The sequence below is a fragment of the Dermochelys coriacea genome, chromosome 18 (genome assembly GCF_009764565.3).
Source record: "Dermochelys coriacea isolate rDerCor1 chromosome 18, rDerCor1.pri.v4, whole genome shotgun sequence".
Lineage (NCBI taxonomy): Eukaryota > Metazoa > Chordata > Testudines > Dermochelyidae > Dermochelys > Dermochelys coriacea.
Window position 1 is genome coordinate 4,153,040 of NC_050085.1, and position 17,434 is coordinate 4,170,473.

Genomic DNA, 17,434 nt, shown 5'->3' on the forward strand with positions numbered 1-17,434 from the left:
CTGTATGTCTGATGTAAACTTGCACGATGAACAGAAATTGAAATTTGCAACTGGCATCCTGTATGTATTGCAGGTGTTACTGAAAACCTGTATAATCTCAGTATCTCTCTCAGCATTTTTGGGCACAATGAAGCATGCTAGGAACAGAGTTTCAAAGCAGACTTTCTTTCAGAGTAGCAGCCATGTTAGTCTGTATCCGCAAAAAGAAAAGGAGTACTTGTGGCACCTTAGAGACTAATACATTTATTTGAGAATAAGCTTTCGTGAGCTATAGCTCCGATGAAGTGAGCTGTAGCTCATGAAAGCTTATTCTCAAATAAATGTATTAGTCTCTAAGGTGCCACAAGTACTCCTTTTCTTAAAGCAGACTTGACTTTGTTTTTTGTTTTTTAGATTTCAACAGGACTTCCATGATTGTAGTTTTGTACTTTGATTAGGGCTACAGTGTTCCAAGTAGGATAGATGGCAACCCTTGTTTCAAAGGATAATGGAAAACTCACTGTGAAGAGCTGGGACATACCAATTTGTTTTTCAGTCTATTTTATTTCCATTCAAAGCATCAGTACAGACAGACAGCCTAGGAAAACAAGCAATGCTTTGGCTGTATTCTGCCACGTTTAGAGATTGAGGAAGACTGAATATAGTCAAAGTGTTGCTTGTTTTCCTCTATCTGTCTGCACTGATGCTTTCAACTGAAATAAAAATAGATTGAAAAACAGATTGGTATGCTCTGGCTCGTCATACTGAGTTTTGCATTATCCTCTGGGAGCACTGCCTGCTCCAGCACTTTGGATCACCCAATAGGAAGGTAATGACCCCTCAGTTTCTTTCAACTGTTCAAAAGACTGTCACTTTTGGTGGGAGAGGAAAGAAAATCGATTCATGTATGTGGTGTTCTGGCTTTCCAATAACTCTTTTTCTAAGGTCATCATCTTGATAACAAGAAGACAGGAAACTAGTAACATGCACACAAAAAAATATTTAAATTCTGAGTTAAGACAGTCACTCTGTCCTTAACTCTCACGTTTACACAGCACTTGATATGGAGCCTCTCTCACTTTTCAGAGACTGCTGCAATGCCCAAGGGACAGCACAGTGAAAGAATGTGATGGAACAAACATTGGCTTTCTGTACACTTGTGTTTATTGGTTTAGATGAGAACCTTTAAAAACATGATTTGAGCAGGTGCAACATGGGCATTGACAAGGCAAGCTCACCTCTCACTGAGAGCGGTCATCTTAGGAGAGAGAAGGACGTTTGCCCCAATGACCAATTCAAGGCTTAGCTACTGTAAGCAGAGTGCAAACAAGGGGGCCCAACTAGTGACGACAGTGATAGGATATTTCATGATATGGGCTTTACTCATCAGCTGTCAGACCAAAGTGATTTTTATTTATAGCTGGCAGTCTGGATTATTCTCTTTGCTGATCAGTACACCTTCATTTTATATACTTTGCATGCTTTGTAATTTTCTATAAGCTTGAATATAAAATATTTTCCCCTAATTTCTTACACTCAAAGTGTTTAACAGCATTCCCTTTTTTAGCCCCTTATTAGGCAATATTATCTTTTTTTGCACATTGGTTTTATCACCAATGTCTGCATTGTCCAGGTCTGGCAAAAGCATTTGTTAGCAAAGCTCTGTCAGTGGGGGGAGCCCACAACTGTGGATCTGTAGATTGTTTAAAAAGTATTGCTGAGTTATTGATTATTAATTTCTTGGTAATGCAATGGTGGTTGATTTTCGTTTTTTAAAGGGTCGACAAATAAAGACACTTGAAATCCTGAAGAAGAGCTTCTCTGTCATGTTATACATTTTGAAGTTAGTCACTTTAGTTCTAATAATCTTTAAACACAATGTTTAAAGCAAGTTTTGATATTTTTATCGGTATCGGTAGAGGTGTTGGTCAGAACCTTATATATGTTAGTTATGGCAGTGCCAAGGATATGAGATCTTCATGAGTGCAATGGCACTGGCCCTCTGACAATCCCTGATGTTAACAGCTTTCTAATGGCATGAGAGCACCAGGTACTCCTGAGGGAATTCTGTGCCAAAAAAATTAAAAATTCTGTGCACAATATTTTAAAATTATGCAAAATTCTGCAGATTTTATTTGACAGTAAATAAACATAGAGACTCCAGCAGTGGGGAGCACAGGCCATTGGCTGCATGGAGGTGGGAGATCACCCTTCAGTTCCCCCTCTCTACTCCAGAAGGATGGGGACTTGGCAATGAGGCTGTACCTGACCCTGACACAGCACAAGGTCCTGCCCCTTCACGCCAGGTGCACCAGGTATGGGCAGGCAGGCTTAGCCCAGCAGGATCCAAATGTAGGGGGGCTTAGTGGGGGGGATCCAGCTGTAGGGTGAGAGGGTTCTGTGTGGAGAAATCTGGGTGCGGAAGGCTTGATGATGGGTTCAGGGGGGATCTGGATGCACAGGGGCTTGGTGAGAGGTTCCAGATGCAGGGGCAATGGGACTCTGCAGGGGGGTCCAGGTGACGGTGGTTGGGGCTCAGCAGGAGAGGTCAGGGTTTGGGGGGCTCTAGGAGTAGGGGTTCAGTGGAGGGAGGGGGTCCAAGTACTGTGGGAGTGGGGCTTGGTGGGGTGGGGAAGTTCCTTATGCCTGTGTTATACTAGATATAGTTCCATATGCCTTATGTCAGACTAGATGATTGCGTTTGTCCCTTTTGGCCTTGGAATCTGTGAAAATGGTCCTCAGTTCCCCTCCAAGGCAGGAAGCTCCCTGCATGAGAAGGCATGAAATGGCCTGCTTTTCCTCATATGGTTCTTCCTCTCTTGATCCATGAAGAAAGATAACTGGGGGGCTAACTCGGCTCACCAAGTGTCTTGGCCTTCTCTCCAGGAGACTCCCTCACACAGCCCCTTCTTTTGTTTAGATTGCAATGGAGTAGCATTGAAAATGAACAGAAGCAGCTTTCTGATCAGAAGAGGAACAATGTTCAGATGGCTCCCATGGCCCAGAGGAACCAACAACTGCACAGCTAAGCTGTGCTGTACAGAGAGTTTGAAATTCCTAAAGAAGTGAGCTCTCATATCCTTGAACTTGGCTCAGAAGTGGCCTCAGCGATTCAGGCTGAAAAAGCAATAAAATTGCCTTTTCCTTTCAAGCAGGGATGACAAGAGGCACATAGAGAACATGCTGTCAGTGCTTAGTAGATAAATAACAAGTAATAATGATGACCTGAAAATATTCCCTGTACAGCCCAGACAGTAAGCCAGCTTTCCCAAAAGTCATCCATAAAATGTCTGGAAGCTGAAGCCAGATAAGATCAAATTAGCATTAAGACACACATTTTAACAGTGAGTGTAATTAACCATTGGAACAAACTACCTAAGGAAGAGGTATATTCTCCATCTCTTGATGTCCTTAAGTCAAGACTAGACACCTTTCTGGAAGATATGCTTTATCCAAACATAAGTTATTGGGCTCGATCCAGAGGTAGCTGAGTGAAATTTAATGGCCTGTGATATACAGGATGTCAGACTACACGATATAATGGTCCCCTTTGGCCTTAAACATTATGAATAAAAGATATGTAGTCTGCCCAGGGAGCTTATGCATCTTGGACAACAGTCCTGAGGGTGAACATAGCAATCACCTTTAGTGTAAAGAAAATGTCCATTCTCTTTGGGATCACAGTGGCTCTTTAGGACTCTGCAAGTGGATGACTGCAAAAGGGGCTATGACTTAGTGGCTCAGAAGCACTGGCAGCCGTGGTCTATGACCCTCTGCTTCAATGTTGTCTGTCTTGGAGAAGCGGCAGGGGCCTCTGAGGCTGGTCTTGGATTTCCTGTATAATATCTTGACCCTGCAACCTTATCTTCACTACTCCTGACCATTAGCATGGTGGGAAGAAGACTCTGGCTTCAGCCTTGGCACCGTGATGTTTAAGCAAACAGGTGGAGGAGACTGACACTTTGGAAAAGATTTGAGGATGGGGCTGAGTAGAGAACTCTTCTTCCAGGACATAGATGCTCCCTATTCTCCTTTCACAGGGAATATCCCATCTTTTATTCCACACCAATCATGATCAAATCCCATTTCAGATACTAGAGATCCTTCATCTCTAGGCAAGCAGCAGGTGGGGTAATGCTGCTGTTACATTGAATCTGGGAAGGAAAATGCACCTCCTTCTCCTCTCGCATATGCCAATGTAATTCCACTGGTGTGAGTTGTTACTCCTGATTTACAGTGTTGTGGGAGGATAATTGAGCACATATGTTTAGTAAACCTGAGCCTAGGTAGCCGATCTGGCACTTCCCACGTAATGGAGAAGAGTTACAGACAACCAGCGGTAATAGTAACACACAGAAGCCATGTCTACCTTGGCTCCAGGGAACCAGAAGGTTGAGCTGTTCGGTGTTCAGATTTATACGTATTCATGGAAAGGAGCCTCTACGCTGTGCTCTAGGAATTCCTTGACGCATTTTGAAAATGCATTCATTTCCCCAGCTCCCCTGCATCTTGTGTAGCTCAAAAGCTTGTCTATCTCACCAACAGAAGTTGGTCCAATAAAAGATATTACCTCACCCACCCTGTCTCTCTACTATTCTGGGAGCAACACAGCTACAACAGAACTGCAAACAACTCTGTCAGTGAGTCATGCTGAACCCTAGAATGTCTGAGTCAGTGTGAAGCGATGGAAATCACTACAAGCATGGTTGAGAGCTCTCCAATCATCACTACAATTCGGGGTCTGTTCTCATATGTACTGGTATAGTGAGGCACATGACATTATGAATTGCACCCGTTTGACAGAATGGGCGTTCATCACCAGGCAACTGAAGACATCGATGTGGGGCCCACGATGGGAGTTAGGTGCCTAGAAAATCACAGGAACAACACTGCAATCCACAAAACCTGAGTTCTCACTACAAAGAATGGGGAGAGCTGGGCGCTTAATAATGTGATCCACAAAAGCCAGCACACTAGGCAGGGAGCCACCTCAGCTAGCCAGTGGAAGATGATGAGCAGAGGAATGTGTCCTAAGCCCTTCCCCAAGTCTGGGCTACAGAGATGTGCCTATTTCTGAGAGCAATATACAAGTGGGAGCTCCTCTGCTGGAGTCAGGTGGCTTAGGCATCTAGTGGGTTTCTTGTGAGAATGAGTTAGGTGCCTGACTTCCTGACTTTTCTGACTCACAGAAAACAGGGGGGAGTGTAGGTGCTGCCCACCATATAACTTTTAGCCTAGTGATTAGAACACTTACCTGAGATGTGGGAGATCCATGCTCAATTTCCCCTCTGCCGGAGGAGGAGAAAGGATTTGAATAGGGGACTTCCACCTCTCAGGAGTGTGTGTTAACTACTGAGATATAGGATATTCTGATATGGGGCTCCCTTGGTGCCTCCTGTTGAAGCTGCTGTCCTGTGTATCAATAATTAAAGAGTCATTGGGCCAAAAAGCAAGAGAGATATTGACTTTATAGTCAAATGGTAGGGCACTCACCTTGGAGGTGGGAGATCCAGTGTCCAGTCCCCCTGCTTCCATGATATTTTAATTATTTATCCAAAATGGAATGTTTCTCTTCCCCGGTACGTGGATCACTCTGGAGTTTAGGCAGGAAATAGGCATCTGGATGCCTACAATGAGGCAGTAGTGCACATGCTCACAGGCAGAAACAAAGGCATCTAGGGAACTTTTATTGTGGAAATTTAGGTGCTGAGACAGTTTAGGTGCCTACAGTTGTTCAGCGGGAGTTTTGTGGACCACAGTGGAGCCTAAAATTGAGATTTGGGTGCTAAAGTACCTTTGTGAATCTGGGCCACAGTTTATATCTTTACAGTGTCAAGGATGCTGCACAACAGGCCTCCCACCTGCATTTCTTATCAAGGAGGCAGTAGCTAACACTAGACTCCTCACACCTTAATAATTCTGTGACTTCTGAGCCCCTTTGCACTGTTGGTAAGTATTTCATAGGTGTGTTTTTCAGGAGTGAAATTCACCTGTGTGGAGTGGCCCAGCAAAAGTCATATATGCCTTCAGGCTTGCTTGAGCTCCCAAGACAAGATTTAATGGGACTCGGGTGGTGCATAGGCTTTGTATGGGCCCTCTGCATGCGGCAAACTTCATCCTATGAGTTTGGCAAGAAGATCCCTGTAAGATGTTGTATGTAATGTTTAGATGGTGGGCATAACCAAGTACAATCAAAACCAGTTTTCACTAGAACAACTTGTGCTATTTCTCTGCCAAATTTAAACTCTGAACAGTTATGAGTTAAAAGCAGATTTAAAAAAGAAGTCACAAGACTGTTTTTATGATGGGGAAAAATGTGATTTTGTTTGTATTGTCTGTTCATTCTCCCCATTCTTAAATATACCTTAATTATGGTGGCCATTCCTGTTATAATTACTGAATTGATCCTTAGAAAATTAATGAAAATTTTAAACAAAAACAGGAAGGTTTTTTTTTTTTTAGCTGTTTCTTTCCACCTTGCTATTGGCTGAGTAAAGTGCTAACAAGGTATTTTGTTTTATCTGTAGCTGGTTCGCGTTAAAGCAGTGTGGCATCTGAAGGAGGAAGAGGCCAGTAGACCACTGGAGCAATGGAGCTTCCCAATTACAGCAGGCAGTTTCTACAGCAGCTTTACACGCTCTGCAAAGAGCAGCAGTTCTGTGACTGCAACATCTTCATTGGGACTGTGCACTTCAGAGCACACAAGCTTGTGCTGGCTTCTGCCAGTCTGCTCTTTAAGTCCTTGCTGGATAGCACAGACACCATCTCCATTGATGCTTCTGTGGTGGCTCCTGATGAGTTTGCTCTTCTGCTAGAAATGGTGTATACCGGCAAGCTACCACTTGGCAAACATAACTTTACCAAAGTTATCTCTGTGGCTGACAGTCTGCAGATGTTTGATGTGGCTGTTAGTTGTAAAAACCTTCTCAGTGACCTCATCAGCTGCTCCACTCAGAATCAGGTAGTGAGGGACAGCTCCATTCAGACACTAGATTCATCCAGAAATAATACTGATGCTAATGAGCCACCCCAGACTGAAAACCCTCCTGCTGAAGATGCTATGGATGCTCAGCTTCCTGAAAAGGCTTCAACTTCTGTTGGCCCTGAAGAACCTGAAATGGAGACAGTCACCTCCACCACAGCGCAAGAAATTACTGTGACTCACACCTTGGGCCATGAGGAGATTCTGGAGGAGGAAACCCCAATGGATTCAAAATCTCTCAACAAGGATTCAAATGCCCATGCTGACCACTATTCCTCTGCCAGGCAGGACAGCTGTGAGGAAGGGGAGGCTACTGAGCCCGTGAAGAAAAAAGGAAAAATTGGTGATCCAGGTGAGCAGTTGAGACTCCAATCACAGCCCTGTCTTTCAGCAATTTGCAACTGAGCTGCTTAATTGGTTCCGTGTGTGTGTGTGGGGGGGGGGTTAGTTTGGCATGTGTGCCTCTGGTAATGCCTAACTCCGAAGCAAGGATCCCCTTCTAAGAATTCAGTGGATGCCCTCTTCTCCTTTGAACCCAAACAGATCCCTTCTTGCCTTGGGCGTTACAAAATCTGCTTCCTGATGTACTGTTGTTATTTCACCTGAACTGCTGTGAGCAAAGCCTGTTCTGCTTATATGTGGACTTCTGCATCTGACATACAGTAGAATCCATTTTTGGTGCAGAGGAAGGGAGTGGCAAGGGTAAGGCAATCTGCAGAGCAATAGGTGACCACAGAAGTCTGCTAATAGTACTTTAAGCCTTTTAAACTTCTGTTCGCCATGGGAGGAAATAAAGGTTGCATTTTAAGTAAATGCTTCTAACTAGTGTTAAACACTTTCCCCCCGTAGGCTGGATGGCCTGTAAAAGGAATCTGTGAGTCAGTTTTTCCCTATTATATCAGAGGTGATATAAACCCTGTGTAAAGTGCTATTTATAAACTGATGACTGTCCATCATCTTATACTTCCCATTAATCCTTTCAATAAATGAGTAACTCGGCTCACTTCTTACATGCAGAAGCAGAGAGCAAAACCTGTAAACTGGATTTCCTGCTTCAGTATGAAGGTGTTTTCTCAGAGGCCCTTTCTGATACCAAGACCGTGCTGAAGAGACTGGATGAGTGCAGGGGAATTGAAGGGTCTCAGAGAGAGGTAGGTGGTTTGCCAGACAAGCAAGAGGCTTTTCCCCTTCCCTCACCCTTTTAATGGTCTCTGTGTAGGAAATCCCTTCCTGAAGTTTGCCAGAAATTCTAGCAAGTCAGGTGTATGTCTCTGTGTTCCTGAAAATTTTTGACCGCTGGTAGGCATCAGCCGTAAGCTTTTGATTCCAAGAGCCTCTCTCAGTAAAGTATGCTTGTTCTTCAGATGGACAACACAAAGCAACAGATCTACAAAACCAAACAGCAGGGAGATTGGAGTGGGCTTTTTGGAAACAGACTCCTGTGTCATGTTGCTTGAAGGACAATGCCCTTGAGAGAACGATGCCTGTGAGAGAAGCAAAAAGAAAAGGAGTACTTGTGCCACCTGTCTTTCAGCAATTTGCAACTGAGCTGCTTAATTGGTTTGAGCATTTATTTATTTGAGCATAAGCTTTCGTGACGAAAGCTTATGCTCAAATAAATTTGTTAGACTCTAAGGTGCCACAAGTACTCTTTTTTTTTTTTTTTTTTTTTTTTTTTTTTTCTTTTTGCGAATACAGACTACCATGGCTGCTACTCTGAAACCTGTGAGAGAAACGTGTGTGAAAGCAAGCTTGCTGGGGCATGTAATCCAGAGATTTAAATTTATACAGCTCTCTGAAGGCACTTTCGTTTGTACTCTAGTCCTCACTAGTAGTGGCTGCTTGCCTCCTATTTGTGGTGTTCTCTTCAGGAACGGTATCAGTTTATTATTGTAAAGGACTGATATATGAGATGGAAAAATTAAACTTGGTATGGTTGGGTATACAGACTCCTCACTTACCAAGAAAGAGTTCATGAGAGCCTGTGGGGCCAGTCATCCTCACCCCTTTATATATGTACAAGGTGTCAAGCCTGGAGGGAGGAGATAAAAGAGGAAAAGTCCAGCTCAGTGGTGGGTGATTGGGAGAGGGAGTAGACCACTGAACAGGACTGGCAAGTCCCTGCAGAAAAACTAGTTTAGGACAGGACTTTGGTAAATACTACTTTAAACTGGGGAAAATAAAATTGTTGTCTGAGAAAACTAATGAAAATTACTGAAAAATGCTTAGCATTTTGATGATGATTTTGCAATAATGTGGGGTGTTTAATTTTATAAATAAAATAAAATAAAAAAAGAGCCTTAACCTAAAGCTGTATGCTATTGCCTTGGCTACTTCAAACAGAAACAAAAACTTTTTAATCTAAGAATTCCTCTTCTTTGTTTAGCAATGAATATTACATATTTGTTTAGCAAGGAAATTCCCAGATTTAGAAGTTTCAGTTTCTGTTTCAAGTAAACTGCCAAACTAACTGTCTAGTCAAAGACTCCATGTCTTGATCTGGCTGGCTGGAGTTCAACTGCTGCCGTTGGACTCAGTGAGTACGGTGACTCAAGTCAAAATATTTCAGCATGAGCAAAGATGGAAACCACTTCATAGAATCATAGAATATTAGGGTTGGAAGGGATCTCAGGAGGCCATCTAGTCCCAACCCCCTGCTCAAAGCAGGACCAATCCCCAACTAAATCATCCCAGCCAGGGCTTTGTCAAGCCTGACCTTAAAACTTCTAAGGAAAGAGATTCTACCACCTCCCTAGGTTACGCATTCCAGTGCTTCACCACCCCCCTAATGAAAAAGTTTTTCCTAATATCCAACCTAAACCTCCCCCACTGCAACTTGAGACCATTACTCCTTGTTCTGTCATCTGCTACCACTGAGAACAGCCGAGCTCCGTCCTCTTTGGAACCCCCTTTCAGGTAGTTGAAAGCAACTATCAAATCCCCCCTCGTTCTTCTCTTCCGCAGACTAAACAATCCCTGTTCCCTCAGCCTCTCCTCATAAGCCATGTGTTCCAGTCCCCTAATCATTTTTGTTGCCCTCTTTCAAATTTTTCCACATCCTTCTTGTAGTGCGAGGCCCAAAACTGGACACAGTACTCCAGATGAGGTCTCACCAATGTCGAATAGAGGGAAACAATCACGTCCCTCGATCTGCTGGCAGTGCCCCCACTTATACATCCCAAAATGCTATTGGCCTTCTTGGCAACAAGGGCACACTGTTGACTCATATCCAGCTTCTTGTCCACTGTAACCCCTAGGTCCTTTTCTGCAGAACTGCTGCCTAGCCCTTCGGTCCCTAGTCTGTAGCGGTGCATGGGATTCTTCCATCCTAAGTGCAGGACTCTGCACTTGTCCTTGTTGAACCTTATCAGATTTCTTTTGGCCCAGTCCTCCAATTTGTCTAAGGCCCTCTGTATCCTATCCCTACCCTCCAGCATATCTACTTCTCCTCCCAGGTTAGTGTCATCTGCAAACTTGCTGAGGGTGCAATCCACACCATCCTCCAGCTCATTAATGAAGATATTGAACAAAACAGGACCGACGACCAACCCTTGGGGCACTCCACTTGATACCGGCTGCCAACTAGACATGGAGCCATTGATCACTACCCGTTGAGCTCGACAATCTAGCCAGCTTTCTGTCCACCTTATAGTCCCTTCATCCAGCCCATTCTTCTTTAACTTGCTGGCAAGAATACTGTGGGAGACCATGTCAAAAGCCTTGCTAAAGTCAAGGAACAACATGTCCACTGCTTTCCCCTCGTCACCAGAGCCAGTTATCTCATCATAGAAGGCAATTAAATTAGTCAGGCATGACTTGCCCTTGGTGAATCCATCCTGACTGTTCCTGATCACTTTCCTCTCCTCTAAGTGCTTCAGAATTGATCCCTTGAGGACCTGCTCCATTATTTTTCCAGGAACTGAGGTGAGGCTGACTGGTCTGTAGTTCTCAGGATCCTCCTCCTTCCCTTTTTTAAAGATGGGCACTACATTAGCCTTTTACCAGTCATCCGGGACCTCCCCCGATCGCCATGAGTTCTCAAAGATAATGGACAATGGCTCTGCAATCACATCCGCCAACTCCTTTAGCACTCTCAGCCCCATGGACTTGTGCTCAGCTTTTCTAAATAGACCCAAACCACTTCTTTCTTCACAGAAGGCTGGTCACCTCCTCCCCATGCTGTGCTGTCCAGTGCTTGACCCAATTCAGGGCTATTCTGAGAAAGTTCACAAAGATGGCAAAGATAGTCTTAGGTGCAGAAATTGCAAAGAAAAAGTGAGTGTAAAGGCAGACTGTATGAGGAAACATTTTGCAAAACGCAGTGGAAAGAACAAAGACACCAGAACTACTGACTTTGGCTAAACGTATGGGAGTTAGAATCAGACTCTGAGGATGAAAGTATTGATATTACTGAATTGCTATTGCCAAGAATATTAAAAAAAAGCCGGGGCCAGGGCCACATCCATGGCCATGGGCGGTTTGCTAGCAGGGACCAGGAGCATTGAGGGACCTCCTGGCTGGTAGCTAAGACTGAGGAGGGACCGAGCCTGGCAAGGGCTGCGGCAAGATAGTGTCTCCAGGGAGGAAGCCCTGGGGATACAGCCCAAAACCAGGACTGGACTACTTAAACACCACAGCCCAGGGATGGCTAGAGAGACATGTCCAACCAGAAGGGGGCACTCCTGAGAGGTGGGTGCCAGTCCCATTATGCCCCCTGTGCCATGCCCAGCTGAGAGGGGGTGCGTCTTTGCAGAGCAGACTTCCATACTTCCCTGTGCTCAGTGAAGCCTCACAGTGGAACAGCTGCTCAGTTCTCTGTATCACGGATTTATCCTGAGACATGTTAGACTGTTACAGATGTGCATCACTCTGGCTGGTCGTTTCTGAGTACTTCTAACAAAGAAAGTTCCATTCTAAAAACAGTGATTATTGGTGACTTTGCTCGATGCTCATTTTGTGTGAAAGGATGTTTCATGTCCTGAACAGCGGCAGCCTAGCACCAGCCGTCATGTGAACTCAAAAAGCCACTGAACAAACTGTGAGTCAGTTCTAAAACAACAATACTATTATTTTCAAATATGTATGTTTCTGTTTAACTTTTCTTTCCAATTCATTTCCTTACTGTGGGCCCAGATGTGTTTCCGATGGAGCAGTTGCTAAGACAGTCTGTCCTGTTGCATAAAGTGTCCTCTTTACATTTTCCCATGTATGAGAGTAGGAGTCTAACTATTTATTTTTTAACAAGGATTACTTTTTCTGCTGAGCATTCCACTGGCCTCAGTGACATCCTGCCTTTCAGTATGTGGCCACAGACCCACCCACCCATCCCAAATTTCCTGAGATGCTCCAGACTGCAATGTTGTTCTTTCACATCCTGCAGGGTTGCTCTATGTAAACCTTCCTACTTCCCCCCACATTTGATGGACTAAGGTATCACTATGACAGTATGACATGCTGTCCTGTGACAGTGTGACATAGCATCCTGTTATTAGGGCAGGTTTCCCTTTTTTTAAAACCCAAACCAACGTGTTTATTCACTCGAAAAATCTACATTACTGAGATACTAAGGAGAAGACCTTAACAGCTCAAAAGTCAGGATATTCAGAGTTCTTCTCCAAAGATCTCTGAGTGTTCTCAATCACAGGACTGTTGCCCTCAATGCCTCGAATTCTGGAGCTCTGTGAAAAGCAGTGCTTGTTGCAGCTGCACAAGTGCTATTTGGTGGCACTGAACATTCAGCATCCCAGCTTAGAGGAAGGAAGTGAAACTCCCATTTCTTCTCTGCAGGAGAGAGCCCAGGAACCTGACTGTTGCACCCTCGTAGGCCATGTCTGAGCAGCTTCTCTCATAAAGTTTCTTGTACAGTTAGTTTCTATAGATTAGTTTGGTTTTCTAGATTCTTTCTAATTTTCGTCAGTTTTAGATTGTTTTACACACTCTGATGCCTTGCAGCTCAGCTCAGGGCCTGCACCGTGACTGGAGCAAAGTCTAATAAAGGCTTTAATGCATGTTCCTCCTGTCCTCCCTTGAGCCTGATGTGCTTGTTTGATGCCTCATCTGTCTGAGGGAGGCTCATTCATCAGTTCAGTGTTCTAAATGCTGGGCTTTCATTCCTCAGATCTGCTTAGCTTGAAGCCTGCCTTATAGTGGAGGTATTTAAGGCCAAAGCACAGCCTTCAAAGAGCACTTGGGCCACCATTCTGTGATGGACCATGAACAGACATCCTTGGCACTTAGACATGTCACTTCTCTGTGGACTAAATCACTGGCTCCACCTTCAGCTTCTGCACTGTCCTTGAAGAGAGGCCTTGTCAAGGTTCCTTCCCCACTCTAAACTCTAGGGTACAGATGTGTGGACCTGCATGAAAGACCCCCTAAGCTTATTCTTACCAGCTTAGGTTAAAAACTTCCCCAAAGTATAAACCTTGCCTTGTCCTTGAACCGTATGTTGTCAGCACCAAGCGTTTTAAACAAAGAACAGGGAAAGAGCCCACTTGGAGACGTCTTTCCCCCAAAATATCCCCCCAAGCCCTACGCTCCCTTTCCTAGGGAAGGCTTGATAAGAATCCTCACCAATTTGTACAGGTTAACACAGACCCAAACCCTTGGATTTTAAGAATAATGAAAAATCAATCAGGTTCTTAAAAGAAGAATTTTAATTAAAGAAAAGGTAAAAGAATCACCTCTGTAAAATCAGGATGGTAAATACCTTACAGGGTAATCAGATTCAAAACATAGAGAATCCCTCCAGGCAAAAACCTTAAGTTACAAAAAGACACAAAAACAGGAATATACATTCCACCCAGCACGGCTTATTTTACCAGCCATTAAACAAAAGGAAATCTAACGCATTTCTAGCTAGATTACTTACTAACTTAACAGGGAGTTGTAAGGCTGCATTCCTGATCTGTTCCCGGTAAAAGCATCACACAGACAGACAAACCTTTTGTCTCCCCATCCCTGCTTCCAGATTTGAAAGTATCTTGTCCCTCGTTGGTCATTTTGGGTCAGGTGCCAGCGAGATTATCTTAACTTCTTAACCCTTTACAAGAGAAAGGGTTTTGCCTCTGGCCAGGAGGGATTTTATAGCACTATACACAGAAAGGTGGTTACCCTTCCCTTTATATTTATGACAGGCCTAATTACTGGGTTTTCTAAATCTTGGGCCCTTACTAGTGCTGAATCCATGAAGAAGCCAAAAGCATTCATGTTGGTGCCTTAGCCCAGGACTTCAGTTCTTAAATGAATATCTGGTACCTTAGTGCCAAAAGCTTCAAACTGGGCTTCCACTTAGTGCAGAATTGCCCAAAAATATCCGGGGAAAGGATTACAAGCAAGGTACTGGATCACAAAGAAAGAAGTGGATCTGAGAAGTCAAAGCAGGTTCATTAATTCCTTCATTCTTGCCTATCCTGAGGAGACTGGAACATGGCTCTTGAGCTCAAGGATGCTTACATGCATGGAGCCATCACAGGAAGCTGATGTTCTGTGGGGAAGAGGCAGGGTCAGGGCAGAGTGTTGCCCTTTAGTCTATCCTAGAATATCAGGGTTGGAAGGGACCTCAGGAGGCCATCTAGTCCAACCCCCTGCTCAAAGTAGGACCAATCCCCAACTAAATCATCCCAGCCAGAGCTTTGTCAAGCCTGATCTTAAAAACTTCAAAGGAAGGAGATTCCACCACCTCCCTAGGTAACACACTAATGGTGTTTGCCTCAATTCTGTGCTGCATGGACATAGTGGAGAGCTGCAGCTGCAGAGAGCCAGTTGCAGCTCCCTGTTCCTTGGCTGCTTGGCCCTGAAGGACGTTGGAGCAGCAGGGGACCTACTCAAACTTCACATTGGTGTAAGGTCTGTAATAGAGCTTATGCCAGTGGAGGATCAGGCATGGTGGATCTTGGCTCCATCACATCCCCCAGCACACCTAGCCCACCTCCAGCATGCCCTCTCCTCCAACTGTCCCAGGACATTACACCATCCCTGTAGGCTGTGTCCTGCCTTCATTTTCTCTGACTTTGTAACTCTGCTCCTTTTATTTTTCAAACATAGTGAAGTTTGCATTCCTTTGATCCTACTGTGAGTCGGTGCGTGTGGACCCCTGAGCCCACGTAAAGCCCTTTTGACTTCACTGGGGCTCCTGCAGGCACAGAATTCTGCCCGCACCAGATCAGTTTGAAATGCAAACTATTTTTTAGCTGTCTGACTGCACAACGGCGCCTGGACAATTTTTCAGCAGCTATATATAAATGCCAAATAAATGAGAAATGGATTTTCTTCAAACCTTCCAGAAAATCATTTCTGGGCTATGAACAAGCATGAAAAAATTCTGTCCCAAAGATAATTGTGGAGGAGGAGGAACCTGAACCCATTGTAACTGAGAGCTTAGACTAAAACTCCCCACTCAGCCAGAACTATCATTTCATGAGCTTCCTGCTGAGATAAACAGGCTCTGTAGACACCTACTCCAAATCCACACTTTATTTCCAGCGAGGGAGTCCTGGTGTCGTCTTCAGGGAAACATAGTGCTGTGTTTTGAAGTGATGCTTAAAGTGCAAGTTCACCTCAGAGAAATCCAGCTCAGGACATGTAATTAAGGCTGTAATTGTGTCAATGGCAGGATTGAAAGAGTTTTCTTTCCTTTGTGTTATTTTGCCAGTCGCTTGTTGGAATCTTTCATATATGCCTTCTGGCAGCAGTGGAAAACCTGGGAAACTTCTGGATTTCTATGAATATTGTGTGCCTCAGTTTGCCAACTTGTATTGCTATCTATGTGGGGCATGTCTACACTACAGCAGCTACAGTGGCACAGCTATGGCTGTGCCATTACAGTACTGTGGTATAAATGCTCCCTACATTGACAGAAGGGTTTTTTCCATCAACGTGTTAATCCATCTCTGAGAGGTGATGGCTAGGTTGTGGAAGAATGCTGGGATTAGGTCAGCCTAACTATGGCACTGAGGGCGCAAATTTTTTCACAGTCCTGTACGATGAAGCTAAGTCGGTCTAATTTTTAAGTGTAGCCCAGGCTTTGGTTTCGAGGGGTACATCTACACTGCAAAAAACAAACACCCCACCTTGCAGCAGCAAGTCTGAAAGCCTGAGTCTATAGACCCCTAGTCTACAATCTGTAGCTCAGGCTGAAGGTTGGGCTCTGAAACCCTTGGGCTATTTTTAGTACTGTAGCATGAGCCCTGCAAGCCTGAGTCCTGGGCTCTGAGACTCACTTGCACTCCTTATTTTATTGCCATAGTCATACCCAAGGAATTAACATCTTTCCAGAGACACACTTTTTGTGCTAAAGAGACAGGGAGGGGTGCCTGAGTCTATACTTCTGAATCAGACAGTCCTTAAGAACTGTAGTCAAGTGACTAAATTGGTCTTGGCAGAACAAAGGGGTAACTGCAACCTAGGTGAAACCAGCCCTCCAAATCTCTAGAGGAGAAGGAGTGGAAAACAGACAGCAGTGTTTCTAAAGGCCTTAAAACCACAGAGACTGAGACGTTCAAGAGAAAGGAAGAAAAGGACATGTTTCCTGAGTGAAGAGGAAATCTTTTTTGGTCTGCTCTACATGATAGAGATAGGTCAATGCAAGGCAGCTTATGTCAACCTAACTGTGGAAGTGTCTACATTTAAATTTCACTCCTGCCAATGTAACTACCTGGCTACACCAACTTAACTCCATCTCCACAAGCAGTGTAAAGTAAAGCATGATGTAGTTAGGCCGCTATAGTGTCAGTGTAGTCCAGTAGAGATAAGAGAAATATTAAAGCCATTGTACAAGGCTTTGGTACGACCTCATCTGGAATACTGTGTAGGATTTTGCTCACCTGTGTTCAAGAAAGAAAGAATGAATTCAAACTGGAACAGGACAGAGAATGGAGAGCCTGTCTTAAGAGAGAAGTCTGAAAGAGCTTGGCTTGTTTAGCCTAGCAGCAGGGCCGGCTGGCTCTAGGGGGTGCGGGGCCTGGGATAAATCAGCCTCCCTGCTAGTCTCCTTTCCGTCCGGCAGCACCCCGCATCTGCCCGACCGCCGCTCTTCTCCTCACCGCTGCCCAACTGCCTGCCTCCTCACCTCCCCTCCCGCCTGCCCACCTGCTGCTCGCCTCCCTGTTCATCTCCTCACCCGCTTGCCCACCCGCCTCACCTTCCCACCTGCTTCCTCACCTGAATATCGGGACAAATGGCATCCCTATCATACATCAGTCGGGATGCGGGACAAAGAGTTAAATATTGGGACAGTCCTGATTTTATCGAACTGCGGGGCCCCTCAAAGTGCAGAGCCCAGGGCGGTCACCCCAAATCACCCTACCCAAGGGACAGCTCTGCCTACCAGAAAGAAGGCTGAGAGGGGATCTGATTGTTTGTTTTTTATAAATACATTGGGGGAAGAAACCAGTGAGGTAGAGACCTATTTAAGATAAAGGAAGTTGTTCACACAAAAATAACTGGGGATAAACTGGCCATAAATAAATTTAG

The 17,434-nt window shown here is 44.6% G+C and overlaps 1 protein-coding gene across 11 annotated transcripts in view; it reads left to right on the top strand.

Moving 5' to 3' along the window:
- Positions 1 to 17,434, top strand: part of ZBTB40 (zinc finger and BTB domain containing 40) — a 66,449-nt gene that overhangs the window by 5,256 nt on the left and 43,759 nt on the right. For all 11 annotated transcript variants that reach the window (XM_038376723.2, XM_043500115.1, XM_038376727.2 and 8 more), the window contains exons 2-3: positions 6,507 to 7,313; positions 7,979 to 8,112. In XM_038376723.2, the coding sequence (XP_038232651.1) occupies positions 6,569 to 7,313; positions 7,979 to 8,112 (879 nt within the window). In that variant the 5' untranslated portion in view covers positions 6,507 to 6,568. The remainder of the gene's footprint in view (positions 1 to 6,506; positions 7,314 to 7,978; positions 8,113 to 17,434) is intronic.